The sequence below is a fragment of the Culicoides brevitarsis genome, chromosome 2 (assembly GCF_036172545.1).
Source record: "Culicoides brevitarsis isolate CSIRO-B50_1 chromosome 2, AGI_CSIRO_Cbre_v1, whole genome shotgun sequence".
Lineage (NCBI taxonomy): Eukaryota > Metazoa > Arthropoda > Insecta > Diptera > Ceratopogonidae > Culicoides > Culicoides brevitarsis.
This window is the reverse complement of record NC_087086.1, coordinates 13058230-13079376: the sequence shown is the minus strand read 5'-3', so window position 1 is coordinate 13079376 and position 21147 is coordinate 13058230. Positions and strand designations below refer to the sequence as shown.

General features: G+C 29.5%; 5 protein-coding genes across 5 annotated transcripts; 2 read left to right on the top strand and 3 right to left on the bottom strand.

Annotated features, from left to right (window-relative positions):
* Positions 1 to 585: 585 nt before the first annotated feature.
* LOC134832365 (ATP-dependent RNA helicase WM6) lies at positions 586 to 4012 on the bottom strand. The gene is made up of 6 exons (XM_063846359.1): positions 3950 to 4012; positions 3383 to 3644; positions 2791 to 3195; positions 2461 to 2579; positions 1179 to 1310; positions 586 to 1113 (listed from the first exon to the last, which is right to left on the bottom strand). The coding sequence occupies exons 2-6, from the start codon at positions 3579 to 3581 to the stop codon at positions 697 to 699; spliced, it is 1272 nt and encodes a 423-aa protein (XP_063702429.1). The 5' UTR covers positions 3582 to 3644; positions 3950 to 4012; the 3' UTR covers positions 586 to 696.
* Positions 4013 to 5630: 1618 nt separating this feature from the next.
* LOC134830391 (kinesin-like protein KIF23) lies at positions 5631 to 9487 on the bottom strand. Its single transcript, XM_063843855.1, has 4 exons — positions 9376 to 9487; positions 8036 to 9317; positions 6186 to 7040; positions 5631 to 6129 (listed from the first exon to the last, which is right to left on the bottom strand). Exons 1-4 carry the CDS (start codon positions 9384 to 9386, stop codon positions 5731 to 5733), a joined length of 2547 nt encoding a protein of 848 aa, XP_063699925.1. The 5' UTR covers positions 9387 to 9487; the 3' UTR covers positions 5631 to 5730.
* Positions 9488 to 12359: 2872 nt separating this feature from the next.
* LOC134831535 (oocyte zinc finger protein XlCOF26-like) lies at positions 12360 to 13557 on the top strand. The gene is made up of 2 exons (XM_063845283.1): positions 12360 to 13200; positions 13261 to 13557. Exons 1-2 carry the CDS (start codon positions 12391 to 12393, stop codon positions 13510 to 13512), a joined length of 1062 nt encoding a protein of 353 aa, XP_063701353.1. The 5' UTR covers positions 12360 to 12390; the 3' UTR covers positions 13513 to 13557.
* A 2050-nt stretch (positions 13558 to 15607) lies between these two features.
* LOC134831805 (ras-related protein Rab-30) lies at positions 15608 to 20396 on the bottom strand. The gene is made up of 5 exons (XM_063845625.1): positions 20143 to 20396; positions 16578 to 16932; positions 16443 to 16510; positions 16300 to 16385; positions 15608 to 16243 (listed from the first exon to the last, which is right to left on the bottom strand). The coding sequence occupies exons 2-5, from the start codon at positions 16776 to 16778 to the stop codon at positions 15963 to 15965; spliced, it is 636 nt and encodes a 211-aa protein (XP_063701695.1). The 5' UTR covers positions 16779 to 16932; positions 20143 to 20396; the 3' UTR covers positions 15608 to 15962.
* LOC134831806 (baculoviral IAP repeat-containing protein 5) lies at positions 16862 to 17651 on the top strand. Its single transcript, XM_063845626.1, has 3 exons — positions 16862 to 17148; positions 17204 to 17383; positions 17442 to 17651. The coding sequence occupies exons 1-3, from the start codon at positions 16990 to 16992 to the stop codon at positions 17574 to 17576; spliced, it is 474 nt and encodes a 157-aa protein (XP_063701696.1). The 5' UTR covers positions 16862 to 16989; the 3' UTR covers positions 17577 to 17651.
* Positions 20397 to 21147: the final 751 nt, after the last annotated feature.

Below are 21147 nucleotides of genomic sequence, written 5' to 3'. Positions count from 1 at the left end.
CATATCTCCTCGATTTTTGAAGAAATAAAAAAAACAACGATTTTATCATATGAGGAGCAAAAACCGTTTTTTTTTTCACGTTTCAACCCAAATTTAATAGATTTCAAAATTGAATAAATATTCATTCAATTTCCCATCTCCTCGATTTAATCATATGAGGAGATTTCAAAGTTTCAACCCATATTTAATCGATTTCAAAGCTAAAATTGAATAAATATTCATTCTGAAGATAATTTTGCATATCTTCGATTTTTGAAAAATAAAAAAAACAACGATTTTATCATATGAGGAGCAAAAATCTCCTCGATATTTTGGATTTCAAAGCTAAAATTGAATAAATATTCGTTCTGAAGATGATTTCCATTCAAATCTTATCGATTTTTGAATAAATGCGGTAAAAAATTAAAGAATAAAATAAGAAAAAGTAAATTTTCACAGTAAATACTACTCGTTATTTTATTTGTAAACTTCGGATTCAATACAATATTTAAAAAAAACCTTAAAGTCAGAATACTTAATAGAGCAAAATGTTACAATATAGATCTTATTGTATGAATGTGTTAACCGAAAACCATAATTTTCGTGATTTTTAGTTTTTTGTGTGAGAAAGAAACTTAAAAGTTAAAATTATGAAAGTCTTAATTTAATGCCATCCAAGTGTCAGATGAGTTTCCTCTGCGTGCGGCAATCGGCTTCTTATCGTCCCTCGATGTATGACGACAAATCAATTTCGTCGGGTAATTCTGTGATATTGACGTCAAATCGATCCTGCACCTCGTTCAATACTTTTGCGTCGCCCTCGTCCGACACGAAGGTAATGGCCAAACCTTTGGTACCGAAACGCCCGGCACGCGCTACCCGATGCAAATACGTATCCGAGTCCTCGGGCATGTCGTAGTTGAACACAATATTGACACGCTCGATATCCATGCCGCGCCCAAACAAATTTGTCGCCACCAAAATACGCTTTTGGAAATCCTTAAATTGCTGGTAACGACTCAAACGCTCCTCCTGCAACATGCCACGATGAATGCCGATCGCGGGGAAATTTTGTTCCGTCAAGAGTTGCGCGAGTGCCATGCAACGTTGCACTGATTTCACGAAAATTACGACCTGAAATTAAATTTTTTAAAAAAAATTTTTAATTTTTTTACGCTAAAAATCGATTAAAACCTTACCTGATTGAACTCCAAGACATCCAAAAGTTCAAATAATTTTTTATTTTTCTCATTTTCCTTCAACTTGACGTAATGTTGTTGCAAGCCGTGCAATGTCAACTTGGTTTCGTCGTCAACGTACACCTCCATGGGCTGTTAGGATGAAAATTAATGGCAAAAAAATCGAAAGTAAGTAAAAAATAAAAGGCAGAAACGAAAGACATGCTAACGACAAAGAACTTTTTTGAGAGAAGGGGCTTTTGAGATTCCATAAATGAATTGCATGTGAATGTCTGATTCGATGACTTGCTGATCACGTGACTTTTTTTTCGTTTCAGGAACTGGATCGTTGATTTTTTTCCATTTCAGCTTCAAATAACGACAAATTTTGATGAATTTTCTCCTTTTGAGACGATTTTCGAACCAAAAATTCTCAGAATTTAACGATTTTCAGTAAATTTGCATTCAACTGGTGACCAAATTTTTTTCTGCTGTCATTTTCAATCAACAATTCTGCTTCAAAATCAATTTTTAGACCATTCCAGGTAATTTTCAGCTACTTTCAATAGTTGAATTTCGATGATTTTATCTTTTCAGGAACTTTCTGGTTAATTTTCAGGTAATTTTTGACTTTTTCATGTATCCCTCGGTGGTTGCAGTTCATTTTTTCTCTCTCTCCTTAGGTTCCATGGACTTCAAACGGCATCAGACACCATTTCATGCAATTCCTTTAAGGACTTTGACGGGGACAGGGAACTCAAAAAACGCGACGAGTGGAAAATGTTCGTTCTACAGTCAGTGGAAATTAAAGTTTTTGTACTGTTTGTGTTTGATTTTTGTTTTGTACATACGATTGCTGCCCATGTACGATGCTGGACAGGCTCGATGACCTCAAATCCATCCACGAGACAGGTTTGGTGCTGCTTTCACGTGCTAATCCTTTGCGGAAATTGCCACCGAAGTTTAGGTTAGGTTTGACAAGGGCATCACCGTGGTCTCCGAAGAGTCCTTTCGTTGCCACAAAATTGTTTTTTTTGACGTTCCAATCGTCGTACGAAGACAACTTTTTGGTGTAACAACAACCCTTCCCACCCATTTTTGCCCTCACCCCAACGAACTTTTTCATTTTTTTCCCTAACGAGACGCGATTTGACTCGTGGATCCGAAATTTGATCCATTTTTGCATTTTTCCATATTTTCAAAACTTTTTTTTTTCTCAAAACATTTCCCACCTACGCCATGTCTGAATTACATCAACAACGGAATCATTACTTAATGTATTGTATAGATATTTGGTACTAACATCTTGCATGAATTTCTTGCAAACCGGACGAATTTCCTTGCTTAAAGTAGCGGAGAACATCATAACTTGCTTGCTGTGTGGTGTATTGCGGAAAATTTCTTGAACGTCGCGACGCATATCTGTAAAAAAATTCAAAAATTAATATTTTTTTCGAAAATTTTTAAGTTTTTAGTCTTTTTTTTTATAATTTTTGTCAGAAAAGTTGCTTCATTAATCATCGAGTCACCTTCTTAGGGGTGTCATATGTCCCTATCTACTAATGAAAGCTTAATTCTCATCACTAAAAGTCCGTCAAGTCAAAAAAATTCAACAAAAAAAATCGATTCTTACCTAATTGTTCAAGCATTTTGTCGCACTCGTCCAAGATAAAGTGCTTCAAATGTTTCAAATTGAGTTTCTTGTTCTTGATGAGTGCCAAGACGCGACCCGGTGTTCCGACAACGATATGCGGCGTGGTAGCTTTCAACTGTTCCTCGTCCTTTTGGATGGGCATGCCGCCGAAAAAGACGCCAACCTTGATGTTGGGCATGTATTTGGAGAAACGTTCGTACTCCTTGCTGATTTGGAATGCTAATTCACGCGTGTGACACATGACGAGCACATACGTGTGATTCTCCGTGGGCTCCAGTTGTTGCAGCGTCGCCAACACAAAGACCGCAGTCTTTCCCATACCGGATTTCGCTTGACACAGAATATCCATGCCAAGGACGGCTTGCGGAATGCACTCGTGTTGCACTGTAAATCGAAAAAAAAGTCAAAATTAACAAAAATTCTTTGAAAAAAATTATTTTTTATGAAATTTTCGAATCAGGAGTAGCTGGTGATAGTCTTCATGCCTCTTTTGGAAGCAATAAGTTGTCCCTATCTAAGTTTTGTCATCATTCAAGCCGAAAAAAACACAAAAAAATTATCAAAAACTCACCTTCTGACGGATGCTCGAACCCACAATCGACGATCGCCCGCAAAATTTCCGGTTTCAACAAGAAATCACGAAAACCGGAGCTGTGAATGGAGACATAGGTACCCTTAACATCCTTCTTGGGCTGATCTGTGGACTCAGCAACGGCTTGTTCCGTCTGTTCCTCGTCTTCATAGTCTAAAAGATCGTCATTGTCTGCCATTTTGTGTCGGTTTTGTGTGTTTTTTCAACTTTTTACCAAGAAATTTCTATTTTTACCGGAAATCTAGAGAAACGAAAACGAAAGAGATAAGAAAAATGTTGCTTTATGTGACGAAATAAGCACCGCACTAAATATAGCACAAGCGTAGCGGCATACAAGTGTCATGGAGACGTATGTATGAAGAAAAGCCACGCTAATATTCCGCACTTTTAAACACTGAATTTCGAAAAAACTAACATTTTTGCGGGAAAACTACCATTGAATTTGGGTAAAGTGAGGCTTGTGCTACATTTTTGTGATATTTTTGGGGACTTTTGTGCGTTATTTATGGGATTTATTTGGAATTTTGTAAAATGAGGTAAACTTACCGACTCCACACGATGCTAGCGAAAATACCCTCGGTGACAGCGTACCCTATGTCGTATTCGGGTTTTGGTAAATGTATTCAAAATGGCGTTGATACATGTATTTTTCGGCATTCAAAAAACTTTTTTTTAGCAATTTTTTTAAATTTATTTTTTGAATATTTATAATTTAAAAACTCAAATTTTATTTAAATTTTATTAAAATTCTTCTTTAATTTTTTAATAATTTTTATTTTTATTATTTAAAAATTTTTTATTATTTTTAAATTATTTTTACTATTTACTGTAAACAGATGAAATTATTGTTATAATAAAAAAATTAAGATTTTTAATTTATTTTTGTATTTTTACTTAAAAAAATATTTAAAAAACATTTAAAAAATATTTAAAAAATATTATGAAAAAAAAAAAATATCAAAAAAAAATAAATTTAGTCAAAAAAAAAATTCAAAATTATTTAAATTTTATTAAAATGATTTTTAAAAAATAATTTTTAATTTTATGTATTTAATAAATTTTATTGAAATTTCTTCTTTAAAAATAATTATTTAATGCAAAAATTTATTTTTCGAAATTTTTTTATTTTTTATTTTTAGGCCGCTCCAAAATTTTTTGAACTTTTTCAAAATTCGATTTCAAAAGTCGAAAATCCAATGGGGCAAAATAAAAAAAAAATATTCAAATTATTTCCTTACTTTTTTAAAATTTTGTATCAAAAAATTTTTCAATTATAAAAAAAAAAATTTTTGACAAAAAAATCGGAAAAAATTTTTTTTTTTTAAAATTTTTAAAAAATTTTTAAATCAATTTTAAATAAAAAAAATAATTAAAAAATTAAAAAAAAAATAAAATTTATTATTTTATTTCAAAAATTTGAAAAAAAAAATTTTGGACATTTATTAAAAAATTTGGAACGGCCTTAATTTTTAAATAAAATTTTAAAAATATTTAAAAAAATAAAATTTTTGCAAATCTGAACTTATTTTTCAAATTTTAAAATTTAATTTTTTAAAATTTTTTTTTTGTGAAAAATTATTTTAAATTTTTTATTTGAATTGCTGAAATCAAATTTAAATATTTTAAAAATAAATATTAAAAAAATTATAATTATAAATAAAATATCATTTATTTTTAAAAATTAAAAAAAAAGTTTATTTCAAATTTTATTTTTTAATTAAAAAAAAAAATTTTAAAAAATATTATTTTTGAAATTTTTTAATGTTTTTAAAAAAATTTCAAAAAAAATTTTTTATTGATTTTTTTAATATTTCAAAAAAAAATTTTAAAAATTTAATTTTTAAAATTTTTTTTTTTTTTTTTTGGATTTGGGAGTTTAAAAAAAACCTATTTTTTAAAAAAAAAAATTAAAATTAAAATTTTATTTTTTTAAATATTTTTTTTTAACAAAATTAGTTTTCTTGCTAATTACGAGATTAATTATTATTTTTCCTTTTTGTTAATTTTCTAAATATTTTAATATTTTTTTTACGTAAAAAAAAGCTTGGAAAAAAACCAGATTTTAAAGATAAATTTTTAAAAGAAAAAAAAAAAAATAAAATAATTTTTTTTAATTTTCTTTTCTTTTTAATTTTCTTGCAATTCAATATTTAAGACAAATAAATTTTAATATCAAAAAATAAAAATTTTAAAACCAAAAAATAAAATAAAAATCATAATTTTTGAATAATATAATACTTTTTCCATTTATTTTCATGAAAACCATGGTATACAATACAAAATAGTCAAAAAAACATCAAAAAATCAAAAATAAACAAGAGAAATTTCTACACATAGAACTTCTTCTTCTTAATACTTTGCGACACGAGATCCGGATTCTCGGCACTTCCGCGCTTGACGCGTTGCGGCGATGTCGGCGAAAATTGCTTCAACAATTCCACGTCTTCCAATACGACCTGCGTGCCTCCCGCCTTTGTCGGAATGATGTTTCCCTTGTAGATGCGCGTCTCGACTTCGCCATCTGTGTCGGCAACTTGATCAATCAAGCAATATTTGCCGTTTTTCTGGTCCTTCAAGTCTTGCTCTTCGACTTGCGTGACAGATTTGCGCGCTTTGTAGTACGGTTGGAAGATGGTGCCCAAAGGAACGGGATTTTTTGCGCGATGCTCAAGCCATCGATCGGCAGAACGGGAACGACGATGACGGGGATTTGCCACGGAAAGTCCCTAAAATTGAAGAAAAATTAAAATTTTTGATGATTTTTGTGATTTTTTTGACTTACGCGATGAATTGTCTTTGCATTGGGCGTTCGATAAACAACGTCGGAGGCTTTAACGATGGTTTTGTCACTCGAATCGCTGCTCCGGGATGAAGCAAGGTCCGATGGAATTTCCGTACTTTTCAAAATTTTCGAGACAAGTTTCAATTTTTCCGCATCCGATTTGTATTTTTCCTCAAATTTGCTTCTTTGTTGTTGCAATTTTTGTTCCAACTCACTTTCCATCTTGGTTTTTTCCATTCCAACCTTGGCGGCGTACTTTTTCCTTGTATTTTCGACTTCGCGCTCTTTTTGCTGCAAAACTCGTTGTTTTTCGTCCATCGATTGACGCAAACGTTCATTTTCTTGCTCGACTTCTTTGATTTTTCGATTTAAATCGTCGAGTGCGCGTTCATGGACGATAATTCGGTTTTCCAACGCTTGATTTCGTTGTCGTTCGATCTTGAGAGTTGCTTTTGTGCTCGATGTCTCGGATTTGAGCATGATGTTCTCCTTTTCCAAATGCATCAATTGCAAGCGGAATTTGTCTTGGCGCGCATTGAAGTCATCGAGCAAGATGCGACGCTTTTCGATGCGGTTTTCGAGGAATTTCATGAGATCCTGGATGACGCGCTCGTTTTCGACAGAATCCAGGCGGTAATTGGGGAAACTGGGACCTAAGCTGTAAACCAGACCGAGATCGACATCAAAGTGACGCGCTTCAGGTTTGCCATTTTCTTCCAAATTGTCGACGGCTTTCTTGAAAAGTTGGTTTGCCTTGCGACGACCGGGTGTTAAACCGATATCGAGAGCTGATTTCATCGGCGTTGGACGAGCTATTTGTACTTCTTGCGTCATTTCAGCGAATTTCATTACTTGCTGTAAGGATTTAAGGTAAATTTAATTTTTTTTAAAATATTTTTTTTAAATTTTTGTTGAAAAATTAAGGAAAAAAATAAAAATTATTAGCAAATTAGACATTTTTTCAAAAAATTTGCTATTTTTTGATAAAAAAAAATCGCCAAATTTAAATTTAATTTTGAGTTAAAATTTTAAATAAATTAAGAATTAAAATCGATTAAAAATTAGATTGAATTAAAAAATTGACTTAAAAAAAATTTTTTTCAGAAACTTTTTTGACATGAATTCCCAATTTTTTTAAATTTTAAAGTTTAAAAAAATTGGAATCATTTAAATCGCCTAAAATGAATAAATATTTTTTTTAATTTTAAAAATTTTTTTTTTTATTTTTTTTTAGAATTTTTTTTTAATTCTTTTAAAAATTTTCAAATTTATTCAAAAAAATCTTTTCTAATTAAAGATTTGTTTAAAAAAATTATTTTATAATTTTTAAAAAGTTTTTTTTCATATCAAAATCTTTCATTAAGTGTCAAAAATTCATAAAATATTATGTAAAATTTATTTTAATTTTTTTTTCATTTCAAAAAATTTTTGTGGGGCAATATATGTATTAAAAAAATCTCCTAATTTTTTTCCGAATTTTAAGTTTTTTTTAAATCAATTTTTTATTTCATCAAATATTATTTAAGAAAAAAATTTCTGAGTCGCGAAAATTTTAATATAAAATTTAAATGATGGCAATTTTTAAAATAAAATTAATTTTTTTCGATAAAATTGCATAAAATGTCTATAAATTAATATTTTGAAATTTATTTTTAAATTAGTTTTTTTTAATTTTTAATGTAAAAAAAAAATCAAAATCATTTAAACTGCCAAAAATTGTTGAAATTCAGTCATTTTATATAAAAAAAAAAAAAAAAAAAAAAAAAATTGAGGGACAAAAAATTTAAAAAGCCTGATTTTTTTTCCTGAATTTTTCATCAAAATTAAATTAAAATAAATTATTTACTTACCACATTCTCGTCGTATTCTTCAGCTCTTGGATTACAACAAACCACCATCCGTACTTGTCCTTCGCCATCGAAAAAGTTTTTGAACAAATTTGTCAACTTCGAGTCACGATAAGGAACTTTTTTCGATGCGCCCGTCATCTGATTCTCCCGCAAAATTTCCAAGCACGTTCGGAGCGTCATCAGTGAATTATTGATATTTCCCGCTTCTCGAAGTCTTTCGCCCGTATTTTTCGTACGGGACAATCTCTCGCTGCCCGCCAAGTCCACGAGCGACAATTGACTCACGGTGATCGTTTGTTTGTCTTGCACGACGTACTCGCCTTGCGCATCTGACGGCGCCTGCACAAGTCGGATCGTGAAAACCGAGTGACTTCGACTTGATTCCGCATTCAAAATTGTATGACCGACGCGTTTTCGCTTCTGTCCCAACTGAAATGCCTCGAGAGCTTGTTCCACAGACTTAATTTCGAGTTCGGTAACGCCATGCACGTACATATTGTGATTGGCATCCTCTCGAATGACGCGACTTTGCAACGTTCCCTGCTTAAAGCCTTGCATGGGGGTCTCCTCGAGCAAATCGAACACGGAATTGTTGTAAACTTCGACGTACGTGATGAAAACTGCGTACATATTATCCTCATCGAGCCCATCAAGCGTCTCGGCATTCGTTGAGGCTTGCGAAGCAATTTCCGGATCCGAATCTTTGCGACGCCCAGACTTCAAAAGACGTGAATGGAGTTCCGCTTGACGTTCCAACATCGCATCAGCTTCGGATAAAATCTCAAAACCGTTCATGCGATCCGGTTTAAAGACAAATTTCTTCGTTTGCAAGTCGGAAATTGTCTTAAACAACGAATCAAGACATCGTGGCATGATTCCACGATTTTTAGCATCGCCGGTCATCGTATAGGTTTTGCCAGATCCAGTAACGCCGTAACTGAAAAGCAATCCGCTCTTTCCGCGAATGAGATTTTCCACGAGCGGTTGAGCGACACACGAATAAACTTCACGTTGTTTCGATTCGCCGTCAAAAACATGCTTGAAAGTGCATTGCGTCTCCTTTAAATTGCCAATTTTGTAGTTTACCGCGAATTCGGGCGGAGTCAAGACCACAGTTGTGGGTGAGATGACTTTAATACAGCTTAAATCGCCTTCGCATGGTAGTGGTTTGATGCGACAGAATACTTGGACAGGATCTTTTGTGAGATTTTCTTTTGAATTTTGTTTGCGCGGAGTTTTCAGGGCGAGACGACTTCCGATTGGGACCTTTGCTGGCGTTCTCCTGTGAAGAAAATTTAATTTTTCAAAGGTTTTTTGATGAATTTATGAAAAATACTCACACTTTACTCATTTTGAAAACTTTTTAGGTCCGAAAATCATTTAAATTGAGTAAAAATTGTGCAAAAATTGTCGTTTGTTTTTTTCCTTGAGCACGACCGTTAATAATAAAATTGCCTGTTTGCTAATTCAATTATTTTTTAGGCCGGCACAATTTTTTAAAATATTTCATATTTTATTCTATGAACATATTTATATTTAAAATTTTAATTACTTTAATAAATTTTTATTTTGACAAATTTTTATCCATTTGGAGCAAGATTTGACAAAAATGGCTTTGACACAGTTTTTGATTTAGTTTTGCTCTTGATTTAGTTTTCAAAACAAAACTATGTCAAAGAAAAATTTTTTTTCATCTGCAATTTTTTGGCAGTTTTGAGTTATAAAATGATTAAAAATGATAAATTAGAGCCCTCTGACAAATTTTTATCCATTTGGAGCAAGATTTGACAAAAATTGCTTTGACACAGTTTTTGACACAGTTTTGCTCTTGATTTAGTTTTCAAAACAAAACTATGTCAAAGAAAAAATTTTTTTTCAGTTTCAATTTTTTGGCAGTTTTGAGTTATAAAATGATTAAAAATGATAAATTAGAGCCCTCTGACAAATTTTTATCCATTTGGAGCAAGATTTGACAAAAATTGCTTAGACACAGTTTTTGACACAGTTTTGCTCTTGATTTAGTTTTCAAAACAAAACTATGTCAAAGAAAAATTTTTTTTTCAGTTTCAATTTTTTGGCAGTTTTGAGTTATAAAATGATTAAAAATGATAAATTAGAGCCCTCTGACAAATTTTTATCCATTTGGAGCAAGATTTGACAAAAATTGCTTTGACACAGTTTTTGACACAGTTTTGCTCTTGATTTAGTTTTCAAATCAAAACTATGTCAAAGAAAAATTTTTTTTCAGTTTGAATTTTTTGGCAGTTTTGAGTTATAAAATGATTAAAAATGATAAATTAGAGCCCTCTGACAAATTTTTATCCATTTGGAGCAAGATTTGACAAAAATTGCTTTGACACAGTTTTTGACACAGTTTTGCTCTTGATTTAGTTTTTAAAACAAAACTATGTCAAAGAAAAATTTTTTTTTCAGTTTCAATTTGGAGCAAGATTTAACAAAAATGGCTTTGATACAGTTTTTGAAAGATTTAGTTTTCAAAAAAAACTGTGTCAAAGAAAAAATTTTTTTTCAGTTTCAATTTTTGGCAGTTTTGAGTTATAAAATGATTAAAAATGATAAATTAGAGCCCTCTGACAAATTTTTATCCATTTGGAGCAAAATTTGACAAAAATTGCTTTGACACAGTTTTGCTCTTGATTTAGTTTTTAAAACAAAACTATGTCAAAGAAAAATTTTTTTTTCAGTTTCAATTTTTTGGCAGTTTTGAGTTATAAAATGATTAAAAATGATAAATTAGAGCCCTCTGACAAATTTTTATCCATTTGGAGCAAGATTTGACAAAAATTGCTTTGACACAGTTTTTGACACAGTTTTGCTCTTGATTTAGTTTTCAAAATAAAACTATGTCAAAGAAAATTTTTTTTTCAGTTTCAATTTTTTGGCAGTTTTGAGTTATAAAATGATTAAAAATGATAAATTAGAGCCCTCTGACAAATTTTTATCCATTTGGAGCAAGATTTGACAAAAATTGCTTTGACACAGTTTTTGACACAGTTTTTTTGCTCTTGATTTAGTTTTCAAAACAAAACTATGTCAAAGGAAAAAATTTTTTTTCAGTTTCAATTTTTTGGCAGTTTTGAGTTATAAAATGATTAAAAATGATAAATTAGAGCCCTCTGACAAATTTTTATCCATTTGGAGCAAGATTTGACAAAAATTGCTTTGACACAGTTTTTGACACAGTTTTGCTCTTGATTTAGTTTTCAAAACAAAACTGTGTCAAAGAAAAATTTTTTTTTCAGTTTCAATTTTTTGGCAGTTTTGAGTTATAAAATGATTAAAAATGATAAATTAGAGCCCTCTGACAAATTTTTATCCATTTGGAGCAAGATTTGACAAAAATTGCTTTGACACAGTTTTTGACACAGTTTTGCTCTTGATTTAGTTTTCAAAACAAAACTGTGTCAAAGAAAAAATTTTTTTTCAGTTTCAATTTTTTGGCAGTTTTGAGTTATAAAATGATTAAAAATGATAAATTAGAGCCCTCTGACAAATTTTTATCCATTTGGAGCAAGATTTGACAAAAATTGCTTTGACACAGTTTTTGACACAGTTTTGCTCTTGATTTAGTTTTCAAAACAAAACTATGTCAAAGAAAATTTTTTTTTTCAGTTTCAATTTTTTGGCAGTTTTGAGTTATAAAATGATTAAAAATGATAAATAAGAGCCCTCTGACAAATTTTTATCCATTTGGAGCAAAATTTGACAAAAATTGCTTTGACACAGTTTTTGACACAGTTTTGCTCTTGATTTAGTTTTCAAAACAAAACTATGTCAAAGAAAAAATTTTTTTTCAGTTTCAATTTTTTGGCAGTTTTGAGTTATAAAATGATTAAAAATGATAAATTAGAGCCCTCTGACAAATTTTTATCCATTTGGAGCAAGATTTGACAAAAATTGCTTTGACACATTTTTGACACAGTTTTTTTGCTCTTGATTTAGTTTTCAAAACAAAACTGTGTCAAAGGAAAAATTTTTTTTCAGTTTCAATTTTTTAGCAGTTTTGAGTTATAAAATGATTAAAAATGATAAATTAGAGGCTTTCTGACAATTTTTTTTCCATTTGGAGCAAAATTTGACAAAAATTGCTTTGACACAGTTTTGAAAAGTAATAAAATTTAAAAATAAATATTGTAAAATACTGAGATAAAAATTTAATAATTTCAAGGTAATTTTTGTAAAATTATTCAAAATTCATAAAAATTTTATAATGCAGAAAAAAAGGCCAAACAAATTTTGAAGTTGCACTTGCCTTACCCTCTGCGACATTTCGTTTTTTCAATGTTTATCAACACAGCTGAGTTTCGTGAGTCGTGGAAAATCCCCTAAAAAGGATGGAAAACTGTCGTGTCTGTCTCCGGGAATCAACTTCACACGAATCCTTCACATCCGACACCCGTGAAAAGTTTTTCCAAGTCACCAGCGTGTACATTGACGAGTCTGAAGACGATTTTATCTGTCGCGATTGTCTGGATCGTCTCTCTGTGGCTTACGAATTTCGTCTGGAAGCAATAAATGCCGATTCTTGGTTCCGTAAAAGACTTGCAACTAAAGAATTTACTGTTCAGCAACCAGAAAATGTCGAAAAAAGACAAAACCCACCAAAGAACAAAAGAAAATGCATCGAATCGCCCACGTCATTTTTCGTCTGTGATAAATGCGGCACCAAATTTAGTACAAAAAGGGAAATTAAACGACACATGCGACAAAAACACATCCAAAAACAGCTGAAATGTCCCGAAATCAACTGCGGCAAGGAGTTTAGTGTCTTCAAAGTCTACCAAAATCACGTAAATAAGCATCTGGCACCGGAAAATCAGACAAAATGGATTTGCGAATATTGTGCCAAATGCTTCAACTCGAAATACAAGTTGACTCTGCACTCGAGAAGTCACACAAATGTTCGCCCGTACAAATGCACACAGTGCCCGGCTAGTTTTAAGCAACAAACAGACCTCAATACTCACGTAAAATCACTTCATTCGGATGACAGACCCTTCGAATGCAAGGATTGCGGCATGTCCTTCAAGATTCCCAACTCACTGCGATCGCATCGGAAGCGAAAACATCATCAGGAAAGCATGTTGGAATGCAGCGAGTGTCATAAGCGAGTCATGTGCAGCTCAGAATTAAAAGAACATATGGTAAAAATCGATTTTTTAATTAATTTCGATCGATTTTTTATTAAATTTTGTCGTTTTTAGGCGATTTACCACCGAGGCGAACGAAATCATGCGTGTAAATTTTGCACAAAGACTTATACGAAAGCTTATCATTTGCGGAGGCATATGCAAGACGCCCACCAAGAGCTGTATGCGAAGTTGGTAGCGTCTGGTGAGCTGAGAACCGTCAATCGTAGTGCAAGAATTAAAGTTGAAGTTGTGGAAACGCCTCCACAAACGTCGATTGAACATGTAATTGAAGCAAATACGTTCGTTGTTAGTTATTGCGAGTGAATTTTGTACTTTTTTACTTAAATAAAATTAATTTTTAATACTCAATGTTGAAGTTTTTGGATTTTTTTTAAAAAGATTTTTTAAATTTTGTTATGAAAAAAATTTAAATTAAGTTAAAAAGTTTTGTTTTATGATTTTTTTGATTTAAAAAAAAGGTGGATTAAATATTAATTTTTCTTAATAAAATTTTTTTTTCTTTTAGGTATATGAAAATTCTTTAATTTTTAATAAATTTAAATAATTTTTATTTAATTAATTATTTTTAAATAATTTTAATAAAATTATATTTGAATTTTTTTTATCAAATTTTATTAATTAAATTTCGAATTAATTTATTTTATTCAAAAAAAAATAAAAAAATAGAAAAAGTAGTCGTCTAAAGAACGACATACTATACCGCATTTCGATATTATTTACATACATATCTTTATTGTTGTCCTCACTTTACAATTTCATACTCCTCATTTCAATTTTCCGAACTTTTTATCAACTACAGACTTTCCATTGAAATGCATATATTTCATAATTTTGTACCCCTAATTTCACATTTTCGTACTCCTCATGGCCCTTTCACAATTCCATACACGGTTTTTTCGAAAAAGAAGAAAAACGGTCATGAAATTTTTCAAGTCAAGTTTTAATCAACTTTCGATGGATTTCAAAGCTAAAATTGAATAAATATTCATTCTAAAGTTCATTTCTGTTCATATTGGGTCGATATTTGACGTAACAAAAAAATCAGAGTTTGGAGGTTCAAATCTGATAAATTTACAATAATGAAGAAAAAAAGGTCAAACAAAAAATTCATCAACACAGCTGAGTTTCGTGAATTCATTCTAAAGTTTTTTGATTCGTAACGTGTAATCGAGTTTGGAGGTTCAAACTCTGATTTTTTTTGCAACGTCATTTTTTTTAAGCCTAAAATTGAATAAAATTCATTCTAAAGTTCATTTCTGTTCATATTGGGTCGATATTTGACGTAACAAAAAAATCAGAGTTTGGAGGTTCAAACTCTGATTTTTTTTGCAAGTCATTTTTTGATAACTTTTAAGCCTAAAATTGAATAAATATTCATTCTAAAGTTCATTTCTGTTCATATTGGGTCGATATATGGTAAAAATCGATTTTTTAATTAATTTCGATCGATTTTTTATTAAATTTTGTCGTTTTTAGGCGATTTATTTGACGTAACAAAAAAATCAGAGTTTGGAGGTTCAAACTCTGATTTTTTTTGCAAGTCATTTTTTGATCACTTTTAAGCCTAAAATTGAATAAATATTCATTCTAAAGTTCATTTCTGTTCATATTGGGTCGATATTTGACGTAACAAAAAAATCAGAGTTTGGAGGTTCAAACTCTGTAAAAATTTTTTTTGCAAGTCATTTTTTGATCACTTTTAAGCCTAAAATTGAATAAATATTCATTCTAAAGTTCATTTCTGTTCATATTGGGTCGATATTTGACGTAACAAAAAAATCAGAGTTTGGAGGTTCAAACTCTGATTTTTTTTGCAAGTCATTTTTTGATCACTTTTAAGCCTAAAATTGAATAAATATTCATTCTAAAGATGATTTCCATCAAAATCTCCATGATTTTTAAATAAATAAAAAAAATTTTTTTTGGGGCACAGCGTTACTGACACACACACACACACACACACACACAGACAACAAGTCGAATTTAATACCGCATTTTTTCTTCGAAATGCGGTAAAAATTATTATTATGTTTTATAAAAATTTTAATTAAAAAAATGAATTAATTAAGTATTTATTTTTTTATTTTTTAAAATAAAAATTTTGGTTTTTTAGAATATTTTTTATGAAAAAAAAATTCAAATAAAAAAAAAGAAATTTTTTCGTTCTTTTTTTAAATAAAAAAATTCTGATATTTTTCAAAAAATTTTTAAAAATAAATTCAAATTCAAAATAATATTTTTTTTTTATTAAAAAATTTTTTTTTACCCTTAACGTTTTTACTCTTAAAAAATTTTCTCGATCAATCTGGAATTCTAGAAAATGGACAAATCTTTTAATTTAATTTCGAATTTTATGAAAATAATTAAAAAACATTTTTTTTTGGTATTCAATATTTTAAATTTATTTAATATTTTGTGCAAAAATTGCTTCATTTTAATAAATAAAATTTTGTAATTATGTACAAAAAAGTGGAAGCTGGATTACAAAATGTTAGAAAAGTACGTCGTACAGACTCTTAATGTTAGTGCGAGTGTAAATTTCTGTCTCTTTTACGTTTCTTTTATAAATAAATATATTTATAAATTAAAATACGTTTTAAATAAAAATTAAAATTAAATAAGTTCCTAATTCAAAATAATTAAAATTTGGTGCAACATGTGAAATTAAAGCCTAATAATCATCAATTAACGGAAAAAAAAAAATTAAATTCAAAAAAGTCTAGAAATTAAAAAAAAGATCACTTTTTGTTTTTTTACGAATCTGCCTGCTTTGCGTTTAACGCACCGCCACAACAATCGTTCAGCTGCTGTTGCCATTGCGGCTTACTCGATAAATGATGCAAGCCCGTTTCGCTTCGTGGAATTTCCTTTTTTCGTGCTTGTGTCACGAGTTCCGCCGCAATCTCGTAGAAAAGACGCTCCACGTTGTCCGCTTGCTTCGCGGATGTCTCGAGGAAGTACATTCCGTGCTGTTTGGCAAAATCTTCACCGATTTCTGTTGGAATTTCGCGGTCATCGCGATCGGTTTTGTTTCCTAAAAATAAAAAATGTGAAATTTTTCGAAGAAAAATTGAGATTTCAAGGACTTGCCTACTAAAATTTTTAAAACATTCGCATTGGCATATTCGGAGATCTCGCGCAACCAGTCCGGAAGACAGTCAAAAGTTGGTTGGCAACTGAAAAAAATAAATTTTTAATATTTTTTATTAAAAAAATTATTTTTTTTGACTTACCTGATGTCGTAGACGAGAATTAACGCATGAGCTGATCTATAATAACTTTGTGTTATCGATCGAAATCTCTAAAAATATCAAAATTTTGTCATTTGAAGTAATTTTCTTCGAATTTTCAAGAAAAATTAATCTTACTTCTTGTCCCGCTGTATCCCACAACTGCAATTTTATCCGTTCTTTGTCGACTTCCACGGTTTTTATCATGAAATCAACTCCAATTGTTGCTCCCTGACCTTGCGGGAAGAGTCCTTGTGTGAATCTACGTACGAGGCAAGTCTTTCCCACGCCTGCATTTCCCACTAACACGACTTTGAACAAAAATTTGTAGTCTTCCATGGTTTTTTGTAACGGTTTCAATCCCGGTCCGTTTGAATTTTTTCTCACCAGTTGGCGCTGCTGCCGTTTAAACGTCAAAAAATAACGAACTCCAAAGCCCGGGCTTGTTTTGATTGCGAAATTTGTCTTTTTCCTCGTATTTTTGTCGATTTATCTGTAAAATAAGGAAAAAATCTCGTCAAATTCGGTTGTGAGACACTTGAGAGACGCGATGGAACAGAACGAAAATGCAAGTAATGCCGCCAACACCGTCGCCGAGGCAGTTCTCAACAAAGAATTACTCAAAAAATTCAACTTTTGGGAAAAAGATCGATTGGAATCCTTCAAAAAGTGGCCTTTTGACGACAAGTCGCCGTGTAACACTGCAAAAGTAAGTCCCGAACGTCGATTTTATCGAAATTTTCTAACAAAAATTTTCGTCACAGATGGCTGAAGCCGGTTTCTATTGGTGCGGCACTGACACTGACATCGATAGTGCTGCGTGTTTCCTGTGCAACAAACACCTGGACGGATGGGAAATCGACGATGATCCCTGGAGTGAGCATTTTAAGCATGCACCGCAATGTCAGTTCGCAAAGACACAAAAGGCAGAGAAGGATTTGACGGTAAATTTGTGTTTTTTGATGGATTTGAAGGGATTTTAGGGAAATTTTTGGATTGCAGGTCGAAGAAGTGCTGAATATTTTTGAGATAATGTTGAAAAATAATGTAGAGAGGAAGTTCACGGAAGAGAAAAAGAATATCAAGCAAGTCATCGATCAGAAACGAAAGGAATTGACAAAGGCAATGATGCGCTAAGTGAATTATATCGAACGAAATATGAGCGTTATTTTTGTAAAAATTAGGATTTAATAAACATTTTGTATCAATCAACTTTTAAGTGTTTCTTATGAAATTATTGAACAAGATTCGTTAAAAGTTCTATCCAAAAAAATTTTTAAATTCTTAAAAAAAGCATCAATTTAAAAAGGAATTCTGGAGTTAAAGAAATATTTTGGTTAAAAGTGACTTTTTATATGAACTTTCATAGAAATTAATCAAAAATTATTTTCTGACATATCTAAGATAAATGAAATAATTTGCTCAATAATTTGCTTTTTATTGAAAATGCGGAAAAATTCAAAGTTTTTGTTTATAAAAATTTCAGGCTCATATTTAAAATACAAATATCGAGAGAAGAAAGGTTAAAAAGTTCTATTTATTAAATTTGCCGTACTTAGACACTTTTGTTAATTAATTCATTTTTTTACAATTTTTTATTGTAAATAATTTTTAAATTAGAATTTTAATTAGATTTTTTTTTTAGAATTTTTTTGAGCCCAAAATTGAATTATAAGGCTTAAAAAGCGAAAATTTTAAGATCAATGGGACATTTGTATCTCATAATAAAGCTGAATTTTGTCAATTAAAGTTTTTCTTCAGTCATTTCGAGAAAAAAAAGGCAAAAAAATATTAAAAATATTTTAAAACACAAAATATCGTAAAAGTAAAGGCAACGTTAATTTTTGTATCAAAAAATAATTTTTTAGAAAAAAGGATAAATTTTAAATATATTTTAATTTTTTTTTTATTTTTTTACATTAATATTTACATTTTAATTTTTAAATTAATTGTTTAAAATAATATTTTTTTTTTTTTTTAATTTTTCCTGTTTTAAAAAAATATTTTTGTTTTTTTATTAAAATGCATGTTAAATTAACAAAATTTATTGACGAACCAGAAAAAATTTTTTTTTTCATAAAAATTTTTTTAAACTTTCCAAAGAATTTGAACATAAAAAAAACTTGAAGGCAATTATTTTTTAAATGATTTGGAGCGATTTTATCAAAATTAATAAAATAGAACGAAATAAATTGATCATTCGGTCAAAAAAATATTTTTTTTTTGCCTGGATTTCAGATTTTGGATTTTTTTTTAAGGAGCATCAAAAAATTATTAAGTTTAATCAAATAAATTCAAATCAAATAATTCAACAAAATTTCTTTGAATTAAAAAAAATATTTTTAAAAAAATTAAAAGTTTTTTTTCTGAACAGTTTTTTAATTAATTTTTGAAAATATTTAAAACAATAAATTTTTATCAATAGTTCGTTTTACTTTCAAATATCTTTTTTTGATTTTCAGAATACTCACACTACTTCTAATTATCTATTCGTATGTCTAAAATGAGACATGTTTACATTATTTATTAAACACGAGACTGAAACTCGATCTAAAGAAATAATAAAAGAAAAAGATCTAGAATGACGTAACAATAAGATTTTGTCTCGATGTTCTCAAATATCATCAAAATATTTATTCAGATGACGAACAACGAATTTTCTCATAACATAAACATTTTTTATTTCTTTCCTCAAATTCAGATCAAAATATCAGCTAATTTTGCACAACTTTGCAAAAAAAAACCATTTTAAGCCAAACAATAATAAACTTTTTTTTTTTATAAAAAATGCACGTAAAAACTTTCCTTTTCACGAATATAAAATTTCATAGCTGACCTTTCTTATCGACCTTTGTTGAAAAATTTGACTTAAATTTCGGAAACTCGTGTACCCGTCAACGCTTGATGAACACAAAAAAGCCCCATTATCAAAAAAAAGTTGATTATAAATCACTAAACGGCAAAAAACTAATCAATTTAAAATGTATCAAACACATCCACACATGACGAACGAGCCAAACAAAGCAATGCAACAGATAGCAATCAATCAACGTTGAAATAAAATTCTATAACGCGAACCACCTCGTTCACTATTGTTTATTTAATAATAAAAATTAATAATAATTTTCTCATCAAAAAAAAAATATTTTCACTTTTTCCGTCGATACTACGCGCTCCATTCGCGTGATACGATTTTAATTAGTGATAATTGAGTTAATTTAGGGTGAACTGTACACGCGGCGGCTCTTCGCACACACACACGGCGAAGCAATTCCACACCTTTATAAACATCAACTAATAATAATAATAGACTTGGCGAGAGAGATGTGTTGGATTTATGACCGCCGTCGTCGTCGTAACTTAATGAACGATTAGAAAGGAAGACACCGTTTAGACGAATCCGCTGCGAAATGAATGACTAACTATGACGACATCCTCTCCACTTTGCACGCTGAATCACCTTATGTCTCACTTTTACGAAAAAAAAATATCAAAAAACAGGTTTGACCGAAGGTCATTAAATCGCCAACAAACAAAAACATATCATTTTATTGCAATCCATCCGTAGAAAGAATGGAAGGGCACCCAACCAACCCAAAAAAAAAATCAACTTTCTGTAACCCTGAAAAAAGCTTTTTGGCCCAAAATCGAAGAAAAAGGAAGAAAAAACGAAAGTTTGATATCAATTTAGATCAAAACTCACCTGATGGAATTCCCTGGTGTGCGTTTCTGTGTCACAATCACTTAAAAATTAATAATTACTTTGAACTTTTTTTTTTGAATTAAAAAATTTGTTGCCAATTGTGCGGATTTTTAATTTTGGTCTTTTTAGCAAGTTATTTGACTACGAGCTACACTTCTATTTTGTTAAATTCGTCATTTTCTACACATTTTTTCACAATTTTAGAGCATTTTTATCGCGAAACTCGCACGAAATGAAATTTCTGCAGAACAATAATAAATAAATATGAGGCGTTGTTCATTAATGGCGTTGGACGGTTTATTTTTTAACCCCCGCCTTTTATTTAGGAAATATTTTTTTTTGTCTCTAAGATTTTTTTAAAATAATTTAAATTTAATAATTAATTTAATTTTTACAAATTTAAATTAATTAATTATTTTTTTAAATAAATTTAATTAATATTTATTTTTTCTTGAGATTTAAAAATAAAAAAATAAATGATTAAATTTAAATTAATTTATTTACATTTAATTTGAATTTAATTTTATGTTTAGTTTTAAAATCTATTTTAAATTAAATTTTTCCGAATTAGTCAAAAGAATAATTTGAGAAAAAAAAAAGTTCGACATTTGTATTATTTGATTAAATAATTGGTAAAAAAATATTTTACTTGACTTGAATTAATTTTAAATAATTTTGGAAATTTAAGTTAATTTTTTTTTTTGAATTTTGAGCTCAAATTTAAAATTTCTTTAACAAAACATTAATGGAAAAAAAATAAAAATTCAAAATTTAAATAAAAAAATATAATTAAAATAAAAAAAACAATTTTCAAAATTAAAAAATTAAAATTTAAATAAATAAATAATTATTTTTTAAACTAAAAAATATTTTTAAAAAATAAAACAATATATTATATTTAATTAAAATTAATTTTATTTTATTTAATTATTTTATTAATTAATTTAAATTAATTTAATTTTAAATAAAAAAAACTAAATTTTAAAATCTTTTCAAAATCTTTAT